We start from the raw sequence: 16,655 nt of genomic DNA, 5'->3' as shown, positions 1-16,655 counted from the left end.
GAAGACTACATTTGAAAAAGAGACCTGTCTGAGCACTTGCAGCCAGAAGTGGGTGATACAAAAATCCTGTTTGTGTCATTGAAAAGCACCTGCAAGAGAGAGTCTCCTCCTTCTAAAGATCTGCAGAAGGGGAGACCTCATTAGTTTTCTAATGAAACACTGGGGATAGATGGGAACTAAAAATATATTAGGATAAGATTTATGTATCAGAAAGGAATTATATTTACTAAGTCTCATTACAACAATAGAAATGAGCAGAGGTTTTATTAATTGATTTAAAAAATACATCAGAAATTATCATTAATATCTTGAAAGTGAATGATGAAATCATATGTTACAAATTATAAAGATATTAAAGATTATATAGTCAGAATCTTCTGTGGCTAATAATAGTGTTAAACCCTCAGCAGGTTGATCTGTGTAACTGGAAGGACTACTTTACTATTTTAAGTTTTAGTCAAGTTTTTGACTAAGTTTTAGGTATTACTGAATGTCCTCATTGTGAGACATACAACCCAAGCCTCCTTGCAGCTTCAGAAATTCTGGGCCCTTTCCTATTTGGGAAAGGGTAAAAGTTCAGTTTGTTGCAGGCTGGCGTGCATTTTGTAGCAGAAATCTGCTGATGTGCCCAAAGTGCTGCAGTGGGTGATTTCAGAGGAGGCTTTTGGCAGGAGCTTGAAGTGTTGCAGCCGTTCTCTTTGCTGAGACTGTTCAACAGGCTTGAGCTTCCCAGCTGCCTGAGCTCAGACAGTTCACTTGCTCCTTCATGTTCCTTGGTCTGTGCTGTGCCATTTGCCTTTGAAATCAGTCTCTGGTTGTCAAAACTCCACGGTGTGCTGTTGCAGTGAGAGAGATCCCAGGAATCTCCTTGTCCCGGGGCCTGCCCCAGGCGGTGCCTTCCCAGGTGGGCGCGCCATAGCAAATCCTCTTCTGAGCCGCCTCCATTGGTTGTCTCCAGTGTGACCTTTCTGACTGGCACGTCTCCTCTGCATGACTTTGATCTTTTAACTTTCTTATTAATTAGAACAGGGTTGATCATCGATTCTGGCAGAACAGATTCATGTCCACCTGCTGGAGAAATGCATTTGTGCACGTTAGTATGGTGGCAAAAATCAAGGGTATGATTTCAGCAGCATTAACTCGTCTGAAAAGCTTTAATATGAGTTTTAACTGTGCTCTTTCTTTCAGTGGCTGAGAGTAGTGCAAGTTCTTTTGATGCCAAGTTAAGGAGTAGAACTACTTCATGCTTGCTTTTGCAGTTCTGAGAGCATAAATGGTATCCTAGTTTTAGTCAAATGAAAATGGAAATTTATCAAGACAATATTGATCTAACTGGTACTCCAAGACTCATTAACAGCACAGATTGAGAATCGACTTTCAGTAATTAATTGCTTGTAAGCAAAACTTCTTAAGGTGAGTAGGGACTTGCTCAGTGTGTTGGCAAGTGCTGTAACTTGAAAGACTAAAATGTTCTGTTTGGTACTGTTTGAAGTTTGTATTCACAATTTAATAATATTGTGACTATTTCCAGATAAAAAAAGTTGTTGGCAAGTGCTGTAATTTGGAAGACTAAAATGTTCTGTTTGATACTGTTTGAAGTTTGTATTCACAATTTAATAATATTGTGACTATTTCCAGATAAAAAAAGTTGTGAATGCCTTCTTTTTCTTAATGAGGGATCATTAACATTATAGGCTTGTATTTTAATATTTTACTGCAATTTTACTATTCCATTTGGTATAAATTGTGTAAATAGCTTATCATACTCGTGTTGCCTGAATGATAACTTAGAGGAATCTGCTTCCTCTGTGAATGGTATAGAGTAGCTGTAACAGTTGGAGAGATTCTGGTCTCCTTTTTTTTTTATTCTTCTACCCCTATAGCTTAATTTCCAAAGCACTATGAAAGTTAAAAATGTTTAAGATATTAGGGACAGAAATGCTAATGCTACTTTAATTACATGTAGCAGTCAACAAATTGCTGGACATGACTGGTTTTCTGTGTCTTGAAAATGAACAGAAACTGATCCATTACACTAAAGATAATTCGTTGACACTACTTCAATGTACTTCAGTTGGTATAAATATAATTTAAAGTAGGGGTTGTACAGAGTGCTGGCCTTATTTACAGGGTTTACTTATAGTGACTGTGTCTGTTGTACAATAAATTCTGAAACACATTAAAAGGAGAAAAGTCAACTTAGGAGAGTGCTGATTGTATTTTGAGTGTTTCTGAACAACTGTTTTAAAATGATTGCAATCCTAAATTTGAAATGAAGCTAGAGTGAGTAGGAGTAGGCAGTGTTTTGCCTCCACCAAAACCCAACAGCACAACCTCTGCTTTATAGCTGCCTTTTGTGTCATCTTTACAAAAAAGTATTAGATGTCAGACCCAGCTGATTTCCTGGCAGTAAACGAACCTGTACAGCAGGGATTTTGCTAGGCAAGGGCTTTCACTGCTGCCTTTCTCTCCCACTGCCAAAACAACAACCCCAGCATAATATCACAGAGCATTTTCTGCTCCTTGGCCATGAAGGGTTGATCTGATAAGAGCTGTTTTGCAGCGTGGCTGGGAGGGAGAGCCGTGTCAGACCACATTGGCTCTCATGCCACGTTACTGGGAGGAAGGAGACTGAGGCACGTGCAGAGCTTTGAGATACAGGTGTGTTTGTGCATCCCTCTGTACAGTGAGGTGTGTTGACAGAATTTCTTAGGGTGACACCTCTCAGAGACATAAGAATACATAGTTCTATACTATACAACAGTGAGAATCAAAGTTATGACTGGACCTTATCCAAGTAATGAAGCTGAGCTTGGCTGGCTACAAAAAGGTTCATGTGCAAATCAGAGCTCTGTGTGTTCTGCAGAACAGCACAGTGTAGCACCAGGCTGTGTAAACCAAGGCTTGTTCTCTGTATGTGAAAGAAAAGCCACGAGAGAATGGAACTGAGAGACTGAGGTGAAGCACCTTTTCATGTTTTTGTGGTGTTAACTGTGCTCTTGGCTGGACTGACATTGATAGGCAACATCAGAACATCTAGAGCCTTATGAACTGCTCATCAGAATAATTATAATCTGTCTTGAGCTGATCAGAAAGTTCAGAGTGACAAAGCTAGTCCAGTTTTAATAGTGTGCACTGGTTTTGAGTTCAAGGTTGATTTGATTCCTTGCTTGGCTACAGGTGCAGCACACAAAATTGAGCAATGACCTTGGACAGAAATGCGATAGTCCTGAACCACTGGGTGTTGAATTAACACACCTCCAGCACTGTCCAAACCTCTCAAGAAAGCTGCAGTTATACAGCTCTTTCTTTCTGTTTTTCTGTCTTTTTTTCCTCCATGTAAATTGTGTATTATAGCCTTGTCGCACAGTTGTTTACCAGCTGGCTATATGCTGTCATCAATAGATACTTTTAAGGTTCCAGAGTGGCAAAAGTTAATCTTATCTCAAGTTACCTTGGGAAATACTTGGAAGAGATTTCTGCAGTCAGAGCTCCAGTATTTATTCTATTGTGACTGCATGTGCTGAATACTCCCACTTAATTCCTAAAGTAAATACTGTTTTTCAGCTTCTTAGGCAATAAATAATGAATGCATTGCTGTATTATCCCCTAACTGGTGCCTTTCAAATCTTCTTGTGGTCTTTGTTCTCAAATAATCAGGAGTGGGCAGAAGCATGAATGTGCTTGTGTGTATTGGGGAAGAAACAGAACAAAGTTGTTTTCAGGTGACTTCTTGGTTACTAAGCCCTCTAACAAAAAAAATAGAGAAGTTAAGAGTGTCTTAAGTCCTGTTTAAAGGTCCACAATTTCATGACTCCTGCAGACAGGAAGTGACATACAAAGCTAAAAGTCCTCCAGAAAACTTGGAATTATCATTCCAACTGTGGTGCAACAAACCTACAGTGCTCAAAATCCCTGTGGTTCCATGGAAGGACAGCAGCTCTGCCAGGCAGGGGCAAAGCAGGGTTTCACTGGTAAGAACAAAGACCTTTGGCAGGGACTTTTAAGACCACAAGGGGACTGAAGGTGCTTTCCTTCCATGAGGAAGGGTTTGTGTGTCTGGCCTTTGAGGTTTGTGTGTATGTGTGGGGTTTGTGGTGGTGCTGTTGTTGTCACTCCTTTCCCAGCACAGCCATAATTTTACCCTCTAGGTAGGGAAACAATTTCCTGCCAGTACAAATCACTGATACATACATGGACTGCCTTTTGGAACTACCTAGAATTTCAGGACGGTGTAGGGCAGTCCTGATGCAGCAATGTTCATTTCTGCTCCACATTTTTCTGAAAACTGATGCATGTGACAGGTGCAAAGTGCTGAGCCAGGTAATAGGTTTTCCCAGCTTCCACAGGAATGTGTAAGATAAACTTTTAGGACCTTGAGAACTCAGTATAACAAAAAATGCCCAAGGTCTGACTGCTTCTAACAGTGACACGAATTCTTTCCACACAGGTCGTTTGAAGATAGAAGTGCAGCAGGTTATGTGGTTTTGTGAATGTTTTGGAGAATGTGCATGTGTATAAAAATATTTGTATGTGGATTTTTAGCCCTACTACATTTTAAATTCCCCAGAAACTGTGCAGTTCTACTTTCTTACATATTTTAATCTTCATCTAAAAATGACCTTGCAAGAAATCTGCTCTAATTACATTCATTGTATCTGAAACTTCATTTGAATTAATCTGAATAAAGGCTTTTGCTCCCTTTCCTTAACTAATATATTTTTGCTATAACTGATTAGATGGGCTGTTTTGTCTTCAAATTAGCTGCTTTTTGATACCTGATAAAACAAGCTTGTATATATATTTTTTGTTCCTCACAGAGATTTTCATTCTTTTAACATGAGAATTTAAAAACATTTGGATGAAAGAATATTGAAGAAGCAAATCTGTTATATAGTTCATAATAACAAATTTTTTTCTGATTGTTTTGATCATGAATTCTGACACAGCCAAATGCTAGAACTGCTGAAAAATGTAGAGGAAAATGTAAAGAATTAAATAACCTAAGTCCTACATCTGTTGAGCTAAATACTGATATGAGAGGTGAATGAAGCGTGGATTTTATATTAGAATTAAATTCAGAAGACAACTTCATTAGTTGTTTTAGTATTCTCAAGATCACTTTTAACTTGGAAAGCTGATGTATCAGTGTAGTATTGTCAGCAGTAATCTAACTAAAAATGTTAAAATAATTGCAAGTTTCTTATATAAAATCTGCTTGACAGGGCAGGTAGATGAGTGATACATATTCTTACTTGTTTTTCTATTTATGCACTTTCCAAGCAATATGCACTGAAAATACTTTCAAAACAGGACCTTTTGTTCAAAGCTTGTATCTTAGTTACCCACTATGACTTTTAATTAAAGTTATATTTTAACAAAACCCCAACTTGTGCTTGTTACTTGATATTTGCCATTGCTTCCTGCAGTCTTTCTTTACACAGACAGAGAAGGGAAAAAGAGAAAGACGACCCAGAGCTGCTGGTTCTGATGGAAGCATTCAAGAGAGCAGAAATATTACAGAACATGTTGCACAAATACACTTATCATAGACATGAAGAACATGGTTACTGTAAGGGTTACTATTTATGTTTAGAACTTTATTTTACTGATATAAAACCTATAAAATCTTACCTCAAATATGTTAATCTGTTTCAAATACATAATAATATTTCACTGACATGAAGCTTACTGATATAAATATAAAACCACCTTTCAGCAAAACAAATAAAACCCCAAAATGACAAAAAAGGAATTTTCTTCTACATCTCTTGAAGCTGAACACAAAAAGAACAAACTAGGTGTTATTAAAGATTTAAAGAAATAGTCTTTACATTACTTATGCATTTTTTTTTCTACAAATAGAAGCGTACCTGTTTTATATACAATAATGTGTGGTTGCAGTTTTTGCTTCTGTTTTATATGGTCATACTGCTCCTCAAGTATGCTTACATCCATCCTGGTGAGCTTCTTATCACCATCTGAAACCTGTGGCTCTGAGCTATGAGTCACTGAAAAAATACCAGTCACGTATTTGTAAGCCTTCACCATCTGTTCCAACAAGGAAGAAAAAGTCAAGCAGAAGCAGGACATTTCCTTCATTGTGCTGGCAAAAAAAAAAAAAAGCAAATCAAGCGTGAAGCATCTGAAATCTTCCTAAATGAAGGAGTGACTTTCTTCCAAGCACGGTGCCTTGTGTCAGGAGCTGCCCGGTCTGCACTGGAGCTGTGGAAGTCACTCAGGTTCTTTTCATGCCGAGTGCCCGGAGCTCCTGCATACAAGAGTTCAGGATCAGGACTGCATAGCTGGATTCAATGTTTACTTAAGGTTGTGAGCACATGAACCTTTGCCAAAAAAAACAGTGAAGTACAAGCCAAATACAGAAAAGGCTGGGTAATACTGGTTTATGTAGCAATGCTAATTCTTAAATACATGCTGTTGTGGAGGCATCCCCAGGTCAGGAGTTCCACCTTGGAGATATTTTTCTTTTTTCCTGTGTATTTTGTGTCTTTCCCCCCGACTCTTCCTTCCTGAACTTTTAGTTACATTCTTGCTGACGCTTCTTGGGGCAGTGGGGTGGGAGGGGAGGATTTATCGAGCTTTCATACTTTTATGCTTCTTGTTGCCTTTCAAATAATATGTTAAAAGTATTCAGGCCTGGGTACAGAGTCAGAAAAATATGGGCCAGCAACACTTGGAATTGGAAGGCTGGAGACAGGAACGCCTTAGTCTGACTCATTCAGAACTTCTGCTGCTCTGTAAAATGAAATAAACTACAGAAAGAATAATTTTGTTAACGAGAGCTGAGCAAACCTTTAAAATGCATGGTAAGCTAAATTTCAAAACTTAATGCTAACATTATTATCTCACAACGAGGCAAAAATTTGAAAAACTCGTGGCTTTTGATCATATCAGGTAGAGTGTAACACTTTGCCTGGGCTGTGTACTGCAAGTTTTTGTTCCTGAAATAGGTCTATCAAGGGCCCAAGACAGTAGTATGTGAAAAAATTATGCAGTTAAACTGTAGCTTTAATACAATTGTGCATCTGCTCATTCTCATGCAGTGGCACATTTTTGGTAAGAGTTTAAAAGGACTATGTCAAAACTAATTTGAGTAAACAGTCGGTTATTTCCTAAGAGCCGCTTTGAATGTAAGACTGAAGTTTTGTAACGAAAATGTCATCCTCTACAGACAATTTACCTTTTGTGTGGCATAAACCAAGTAGAGAAATAAGGCTTGAAATCCAAACTATTGATGGAAGGGGCAGAGAATTGTCAGAATGGTTGGCTAAGAAATGCAGGCTGATAATAAAGACAAGGAGGAAAGGCACTGGGCACAGCTCTGACGCATCGGCACCAGAGCAGCCTCCTGTGCATCCCCCTGAGCTGGGATTGCCCAGCAGCAGCCCCGGTACCCACCTGCACCCCACGGGATCGGCACAGCCTCCGGGGGATGCTGGGGGATCCTTCCCGGGAGCAAGGTGAGAGCTGCTGGCCTTGAGGCGAAGGGCCCGGAGCGGGGCTGCGGGCACAGCAGCAGCAGCAGCAGCAGCAGGTTCCCATGGAACCCAGGCCCTGGGGACACGGGAGCCAGGCGGGCGCTTGTCACAATGGACTCTGTGAGGTATGGCCAGAGGGAACAGCAATGGGTTCCACTGTGGGTTTTTCCAGTTTTGTGGGCTTCAAGTCCTGAGATACACTTAGAACTGTGAATCTCCTGTGCTGGAAGTGTAGGCTCAGGTGGGTCTGTGCGACATCTTCAGATGTGGTATCCTCCATCAAGCACTGTGGCATTCACATTCTCTGAACAGAGAGACATAATTCTCTCTCCCAGGATTTTTCTGGGAGAAGCACAGAGAGAAGAAGACAAAAGCAATTCTTACCTCTATTCTGCTCCTGTTGTTTTTGCACATGTAAAATGTGTTATGGAGATTCTTTACTGAGAGTGTGTTCTTAGTTGGATTCTGGTGATGGTTGTTTATATTAATTGGCCTGTTAGGTCCAAGCTGTGTCCTGGCTGTCTGGAGATGGTCACAGGTTTTTCTTTAGTATCTTTTTAGTATCCTTTAGTATCTCTTTAGTATAGTTATGGTATAGTATTAATGTAATATAGTATAGTTTTAATAAAGCAATTGTTCAGCATTCTGAATCAACGGAGTCAGATGCCGATCATTCCCAGACGTTGGGGTCGCCCTGCATACGATAAAGCACAACAGAAGTCACAGAGTCACAGAGTATCCTGAGTTCTGAGGGATCTACAGGGATCATCAAGTCTGAAGTGAATGGTCCATAACTCCATGGATCAAACCCACAACCTTGGTGTTATTAGCACCATGCTCTAACCCACTGAGTTCAAGTCAATGGCATTGTAGGGAAGATTATTGGTTTGAAGTTGCCTTGAGTGTGGTAATTTCTCTTAGGAATGGATAACTCTCCTGTCACTTTGACAATAGGCTTTTATTTATCCATTGGTCTCTTTTCAAGATACCTTGTGAGGGGATGTTTTATTTTTCTGGCTGAGAAGAGTTTGTGTCTAGAAGGACATAAACCACAGCTGTTAGACTGGTAATAACCACTCACTTCTGAAAACTTGCACAGGTTTGTGGTGCTATTGTGGCACAAGAGAATTTAATGGAATCATGGAATGTTAAGGGTTGAAAGGGACCTTAAGGACCATCTTGTCCCAACTCCCCTTGCCATGGGCTGCGACACTTCCCACTAGATCAGGTTGCTTAACGAATTGTCTAACCTGGCATTTAACACTGTCAGGTTTGGGGAATCCACAGCCTCCCTGGGCAACCTGTTCCAATATCTCACCACCCTCACAGTAAAGAATTTCTTCCTAATATCCAGCCTAAACTTCCCCTCTATCAATCTGTACCCATTGCTCCTTGTCCTGTCACTACAAATCCTGATGAAGGGTCCCTCTCCAGCTTCCCTGTAGGCTCCCTTCAGATACTGGAAGGTTGACATGAGGTCTGCGCACAACCTTCTCTTCACCAGGCAGGATGTTAAATCCTCTCTATAAAAATCAGTAGTGCTACAACAGTTATATCTGTGTAGTTGAAATTGTTACATTCCCTTTGTGCAGGGGTGGTAAGAGCAGGAAGATGTGTTACACTCTGGTAAGGAAGGTGTGTTGTTACATGGTATCAGGGAACTGAGTAATAAATTCCAAGTTTTGTTTCCTAACAAAATACTGGGGCTGGTTGGGAAGCAACACTATGTTATTATAAAATTTATATATAAGAAAGAGATGCCATTTACTAAGACCCATTAAACAACAATAGAAATGAGCAGAGGATGTATTAATTGATTTTAAAAGTAATAAAAATATTAAAATTATGTAGTCACAATCTTCTGTAGCTAGTAATAGTATTAAACCCTCAGCAGGTTGACCCATTAAAGTTTTAGTCAAGTTTTTGACTAAGTTTTAGGTATTACTGAATATCATAAGACATATAACCCAAGCCTCCTTGCAGCTTCAGAAATTCTGGGCCCTTTCCTATTTGGGAAAGGGTAAAAGTTCAGTTTGTTGCAGGCTGGCATGCATTTTGTAGCAGAAATCTGCTGATGTGCCCAAAGTGCTGCAGTGGGTGATTTCAGAGGAGGCTTTTGGCAGGAGCTGGAAATGTTGCAGCCGTTCTCTTTGCTGAGACTGTTCAACAGGCTTGAGCTTCCCAGCTGCCTGAGCTCAGACAGTTCACTTGCTCCTTCATGTTCCTTGGGTTGCACATCAATGATTGGCTGAATCAGGCTGAAATCCTGCAGATCTTGGGAATCCCCTTGGAGGTTCTGTGCCTGCAGGTGACGGGACTCTAGATATGCAGTGCACAGGGTTCTGGGAAGGCTCAGCAGGCTCACATGTGTAAGTCTGCTGTAGCTGACTTGTTAATAATTACTCCTGCCTTCCCAATATGCTTGTGTCTTACAGTTGGTTTACCTGCTTCAGCTGTAGTCCTTTCCTGCCTTAGCCAGTGAGAGAACAGTAAACACAATACTTTGTCAGACTCTGTGGATACTCTTGAAGTTGGCTTCTCTCTACCTCAGAAAAAGCACGTATCATGTTGGAATTGTTCTGATGTATCATGGCTTTGTTAGATTGTAGCCATGATATTATGAAAAATCCTTTGCTGGGATTTTTCCTCTCCTGAGAAGCTGAGGAGCCTCAGGAGAGAAAGGTAAACAATTACTATCTGCTGCTGTGGAATGCAACAGATGCATCCGTGATTGGTCCATGTGGATTGTTTTCCATTGATAACCAATCACAGCCACCTGTGCCAAGGCTGTGAGCAGTCACAAGATTTTGTTATTCTATTCTGTTCTATTCTTGTTGTAGCCTTCTGATCTCTCTGTTTTTTAGTATAGTTTTAATGTAGTATTTTAATATAATATTTAACATAATAAATCAGCCTTCTAAAATGGAGTCAAGCCTCATATCTCCACACACGGAGAGTCCTCAACATTAGATCTACTTTGATACTCTGCCTTGAGCAGTGACAAACACCTGGTTCTCTCTAGCAAGCAGTGCCTCAATTGCCTTGTTTGTCCAGTGTTCTGAGCTGTTGTCATATGGAGTCTGCCTCTGGACCTTCAGGCAGTTGGCTTATACATTGGGACAGGGGATTTAATTAACCTCATTACAGTTTGAGCTGGCATTCAATACAAACATTATTAATGGTCATAAAAGTTACCCAACCTTTTTAAAATTCCAGTCACACTGTTTCACTCTCTGACCTCCTGTGAAAGTGACTTGTGCAGCCTGCCTGTGTGTGTGGCAGGAGGAATTACTGGGACAGCATCCTTAAACCTGAAACACAGGCTCTGTCTTCAGAGATGTGAGCTTCACTTCTCATTAGAAGAGCATTTAACTTGTAATGAGTTTGTATCTGATCAGAAATTATTATTAATTATTTGTGCTGCACCATTCCCTCAGGATCACAGAAAAGCCATCACACGTAGACACGTGAATGGTTTATACAAGTCAGTTCCCTCCCAGGCAGTTCCATGGGTAAGCAGTAGAACCACAAAGCAGGCAAAGGAGCCAGATGGCCAGTGAGACAAAGGGAATGGGCCCAGGTGGTACAGCAGAGAGGAGGAACTGCAAACAGGATTAGCTCAGCCAATCCCATATACATCACAGTTTGTTTGCTTCTCAGGGAAAACTTGTGAGCAGAGTCTGCATAGAATTGTTAAGGCTGGAAGAAATCTTTATGATCAGCAAGTCAGCCCAGCACCACCATGTTCACCATTAAACCCTGTTCTCAGGTGCTGTTCCCCAAGGGCTCTATAACCCTTTCCATGAAAAAATGTTCCTAAAATCCAATGTGAACCTCTCCTGGTGCAATGAGAGGCCATTTCCTCTGGTTCCTAAAATCCAATCTGAACCTCTCCTGGTGCAATGAGAGGCCATTTCCTCTCATCCTGCCACTTGTTACCCAGGAGAAGATACCGTCCCCCACATCACTATGCCCTCCTGTCAGGAGCTGTAGAGAGTGAGAAGGTCCCCCCGAGCCTCTCTTTCTCCAGACTGAGCCCCCACAGCTCCATCAGCTGCTCCTCATCAGACTTGTGCTTCAGGGCCATTCCCAGCTCAGTTGCTCTTCTCTGGACACACTCCAGCAATGTCTTTCTTGTCATGACAGGCTCAAAACAGCACACAGGATTTGAGATGTGATTGAATCAGTCTCTGGAGGTGTGTATGAGTTTGTGTGTATGTGTGTTTGTGCAGGTGCACTTTGCTATCAAGGCATGTCTCTGTATACACACACACACATATATATATATATGTATGTGTTTTTTGTGAATAATTTGCCACCAGGATATGATTAATAAAATGAATTGCAGCTCTAATCACCATGACATCAGAAAGTACATGAGGTTAATTGTGACTTTGATGTGTAGTGAGCTGATGCAGCTAATCCTTGTTATGCCACTGGGATAAACTTGAAAACAAATTACCCACAGGTTCTGTTCTTACAGCATAGTGGAACAACTTCCTTTTAGGTATTACTAAGAAATAAAAATAAATTCCCATTGTCATGCATGCACACCATGTGATTTCTTTTTAAATCAGTCAATCAATCTTTAAATCGAGTTCCCTGGAGCTCCAGAGCCCTGTACACTTTCCCAGTATGCAGCAGGTGGCACTATTGGAGTGGCATGGCTGTGTTTGCCTGAGACTGACACGTTAGAGATCTCCATTCGGGTTGCTCTGGGTTGCTGAGGAGTATAAGCAGCCAAGCCATTTTCTAGCACTGGCACATGTATCTCTGAGCAGCACTACAGGTTCTGAAAATTTATTGCCGTGATTAGTTTTGTGTCAAAACTCGTTATTTTTTAATTGAACAAATTCCTGATCGTCTGAGTGGTTTTCACTTGATTATCCACTGAAGTCTGAAGTGCCCTATTTCCCTTAAGTCTTTTCTTCCATCACAATGGAACCAATTCTTCATTTCCTTGAGGCAAAACAAAATTTGAGAATACTTCATTGTCCAAAAGCTGTGTCTTTTAGAACCTGAAGTAGATGTTTACTGCCCTTGACCTTGCTTTCAAAATCTAATTTAAAAAGATGCCACTAATTTTATCTCAGACTAATTAATTTGTGTGTAGTAAATTAGTTTTTTATTAAAAAATGTTTGGAGAACCTTTTAGGAATAATTGTTGGTTTAAAGATAATTAAAAATGCTCATAATGGTTAACTGACTGAATGCACTTCCTGTAACACTGGGTTTTACTGCACACCTGAGACTAGAGGTGTATTATTCATGATATTCGTGTGCTGAATTATAGACATGTTCAGCACTGTTCATGGAGGTTAAAAAGACAGAATACAAATGTCTGTAGATTTTAACTGGCACTGAGAAGGAAAATCAAAGTTACTTGATAATCCCCTTTCTCTAGCTTTCTATAGTGCTTTTAAAATTTTTGTTGAAGCGCAGTCTTGAAGTGTAAGAAAGTGACTATTTTATTGTTAGAAAATGTAATAGCACAAAGAAAGATAGAAACAAGGTGGCTGCTATTATTTGGATTCCAGACAGTATTAGTAGAATCAATAGTAATTGTTTACTTTTTAGTGAGATTTTTGATAAGAGCACACACATTTCTATTGTTTGAAAGCACAACCTTAAAGCATGCCCCAGCTATGGTGTGTTGTGAGTAGAGCACAGGACTTTCTGATGGGGCAAGATTATTTCTGGTGCTCTCTGAGTGTCCTTGCTAATGGGGTGAAGGATCCTAGGATGGAAGTTTTCGAAATGATCTTGAGATGTTTCCTCTGATCTGATCTTTCCTGTGCTTTCAGACCTAAAGGGTTCAAGTCAAAGGAAGGGACCAGCTGCCCTTCGGGTCCCTCTGAAGGTTTGGTGAGCTTGGGTTGCATGTAGTCCCTTTCACATTTCCTTCACAGGATTCTAAATACCCATTTTTTTCCTCATGTTTTTTAGGTAAATATAATTAGATAGTGTGTGTAGGTAGGCATATACCAAATATCTCTGATGCTGCACTCCGCCTGGGTGTCTCTAAAGGCTTAAATCAAGCACACCAAGTTAGCACTGAGGGTTTCATACCAAATATCTTGTGCTTTACATGCTTTTACCAAGAAAGGTTGGACTAGCTGATCCTTGAGGTCCCTTCCGACCTTGTATCCTGTGATTCTATGATTTAGTACTCACTCATCTGGCTTTGCATGTGTCAGGAGCTTGGTGCTATCCAGTCTCCTTTGCAGAACCACAATCTTTGGGTTTTTTTTTCTTTTTGTGGATGGCAAATGTGGTCAAACAGAAGTTACTGTGTTCCTGCATGCCAAATTCAGTGCTGCTCTTGGGGAGTTAAATGCAGCAGATGTTCTGTATGTGCTTTTTGTGCCTGGCATAAACTGCATTTGAAAACCTCTGTTCTTCTGTCTTGCTGAGGATTAGATCATATTCCTTTGGAGTGTTACTTGCTACAAAAAGTAAACTAAAATGCTGAAATGTGCTTTGTTGGATGGCTGCTCCCTCTGTTGGTTGTTTCATTGATATGACTGGAATCTCTCCTGGGCAAACAACCAGCCTCCAAAAATGAGGGTCAGGAATTGCTCATTTTACAGCTCTGCTATCCTTGCCTACCAAGAACTGAACATATTTACCAGTTAGAGATTTTAAACAAATGAACTTTTGACATCTTCCCTCACAGTTCCCCTGGCCTCCTTCTCTTCTATACCAAATACTTTTCTGACTTTTTCCTATCCATGGAGTTATGAAGGCTACAGTTTTTGGAGGTGACAACAGCCTGTGGTTATTTGTTCTCCCAGGAGACATAACAGGCATATAGGAATTATGTGGGAATTTCAAGCAGGGTCTAAAACAAGTTGTATAAGATATGTAACTTTTCCACCTAAAAATCTGCCTTGATTTTTCCACCTAAAAACTACAGGATTTTGATTGCAAGATTTTTGGTCCTTCCAGGATGGTGATGAAAAGAGCAAGGTTTGTCTCTTATTACTGCCCAATTCAGACATTGTTTGAGTAGGAATGAGTTTATCTTTGATTGCTTTTAATCAATAAGATGTACTTATCTGTAAGTGAAGTTTGATAAGAATCAAGTACAGCGTGAAAGAACTGGTTAATATGTTGTTAATGAAAAGTTTTATCTGGATGACACCATCTTGCTTCTGAGATATTTGCTTTTGAGCACTAGAACACAAACCACTTTGGTATTCATCTTCAAGAAACTCTGCTGGGTGCATAAGTTAACTTTAATAAGCCTTGCAAATGGCTGTAGTTAGGATAGTCCTCCAAAGAGGATGGTTGACTACTGTTACTATTGTGAGAATGAACATGGACTTGAAGTCTGTGCAGAGGAAGAAAGTATCCTAAAAATAATTTGTTATTCAGAAGCATCCTTCACTTCATGCAGAAATCTCATGAGGACTTTGTACTGCACTTCATAATCACTGGTAGCCTAATTGAGTCAAGGAAATTACATCTGTAAAACTAGAGTATATAAACTAGAGTATATAAACTAGAGTATGTAAAACCAGATACAATTCCACAGTGCCTGATTCAGTACCCAGAGGAGTCAAAACATCTTCTGCTGAATTCAATAGAAGTGCAATTGGAGAATTGTATGCACATGATCAAATAAAAACTGCAAACTGACCAATACCCATGAAACTGATGGTATAGCAGAGATTTTGTATTGAACCATCATTTAAATTCTTTTCTGTACCCATTACATATGTGCTTGTGTGTGCTTTTATATGGAATCCTGCACCAATTCCTCATGAGTTGTCTGTAAAGGGCCTTAGCTGGTTAATGCAGTACCACACCTGGCATATTGAATATGCACGTGTCAAAAAATTAATTCATCCAGCAAGTTTGTGGAGTAATTACTATACTTAAATAATTTACATTTTTAGTCTCTATGCAACAGCTGTGATTTGGGCTTCCTCTTGTGGAACTCATTCATAGGGATTTTGCTGGATCTTTGTATGTGCTTTTATAGACTCACAGAGTGGGTCAGGTTGGAAGGGCCCACAGTGGGTCATCCAGGCCAACATCCCTGCTCAAGGGTTGTCCTAGGGCACATTGCATAGAATTGTGTTCAGATGGTCCTGGAACGGCTCCAGTGAGGGAGACTCCACAACTCCACAACCACCCTGGGCAGCCAGCACAGCAGCAAAGTTCTTGCTCACACTCACGTGTTCATGGCACAGCCAGTAAAAAAACAGCCACCTCAATCCATTTAAACATCGAGTTCTTGTTCTTACAGAGTGAAGACTTTCCACTGCTTTTGGAGGAATGGACAAACATAATGGCTACCACAAGATCATGTGCAAAAATAACTTCAACAGATAAGCACTTATTTAGGGAAAGAAAAACACTTTTGCTATTATAATACCATCTCAATAAAAAGAACAGAAACTTCGTCTTTTAATTTATGGTACTGTGGTATTTTATGTTTTCAGTACTTGGTTAAACATTGCTGGAGATTTTGTGATAAGAGTACTTGCAATGCCGAGTAGGAAGGGAATGACCTCTAGGGCATTGCCATTGTTCAGATATTGTTCTAGCAGGTAGGTCCAGTGCTCAGGCTGAGACTAGTTCTTTTTTTAATGCAATGTGTTAACGTGTTACTGTTGTGTTACTTGGAGCTTAACATTGTAAACATCTCCTACTTCATTAGCAGCAGTGCACCTGACTCAGGTTTCTTGGCAAAAAGGTTGGCTTGCATCTGACCCAGCTTACTATGTTTTGTGTTTCTGACACTAATTAAAGAGCCACAAGATTTCTTATTGGGTAAAGGATAATTGTGCCTGCAGACTTAACAATGCTTGCACTGACACGGGCTGCTGTGGTTTATTGCATGTTTGTAATATAAGTCTCTATTTGCAGTGACTCTTACCTGTCCCATTTCTTCTGCTGGGCCCACCTGTGCAATGTGGAATACCTGCTTGGGGCTTAGAAACACTTGGCTGCCTGCTACTTAAAATAACTAGTTAGGTGCCCAAAATCTACTTCTGGGAGCAGGAGGATTGTTAGCTTTGTAGTTGCCCATGGGCTTCCTGTGGAGGTGTGAGTCCTTCCACATCCCATTAAATTATGTAGCTGGTATAAATCAGGTTAGCTGGACTGCTGTCAATACAGTCACCCTAATTTAGAGCAAAGGTCTGG

The 16,655-nt window shown here is 40.3% G+C and overlaps 1 protein-coding gene across 1 annotated transcript; it reads right to left on the bottom strand.

Moving 5' to 3' along the window:
* Nucleotides 1-496: 496 nt before the first annotated feature.
* On the bottom strand, nt 497-6,102 carry CUNH9orf152 (chromosome unknown C9orf152 homolog). Its single transcript, XM_041490178.1, has 2 exons — nt 5,874-6,102; nt 497-1,068 (listed from the first exon to the last, which is right to left on the bottom strand). The coding sequence occupies exons 1-2, from the start codon at nt 6,100-6,102 to the stop codon at nt 497-499; spliced, it is 801 nt and encodes a 266-aa protein (XP_041346112.1).
* Between the last annotated feature and the right edge of the window lie 10,553 nt (nt 6,103-16,655).

The sequence above is a fragment of the Pyrgilauda ruficollis genome, unplaced genomic scaffold (genome assembly GCF_017590135.1).
Source record: "Pyrgilauda ruficollis isolate IOZ18807 unplaced genomic scaffold, ASM1759013v1 scaffold12, whole genome shotgun sequence".
Lineage (NCBI taxonomy): Eukaryota > Metazoa > Chordata > Aves > Passeriformes > Passeridae > Pyrgilauda > Pyrgilauda ruficollis.
This window is presented reverse-complemented; position numbering and strand designations above follow the sequence as displayed.

What these genes read in the sequence shown, in the direction of transcription:
- CUNH9orf152 (XM_041490178.1), bottom strand. Translation starts at nt 6,102, where the DNA reads ATGAAGGAAATGTCCTGCTTCTGCTTGACTTTTTCTTCCTTGTTGGAA. An exon ending in CATTATTGTATATAAAACAG is followed by an intron (nt 1,069 to 5,873) that starts GTACGCTTCTAT and finishes TTTCTCCAGCAG; the next exon opens with GTGGACATGAATCTGTTCTG.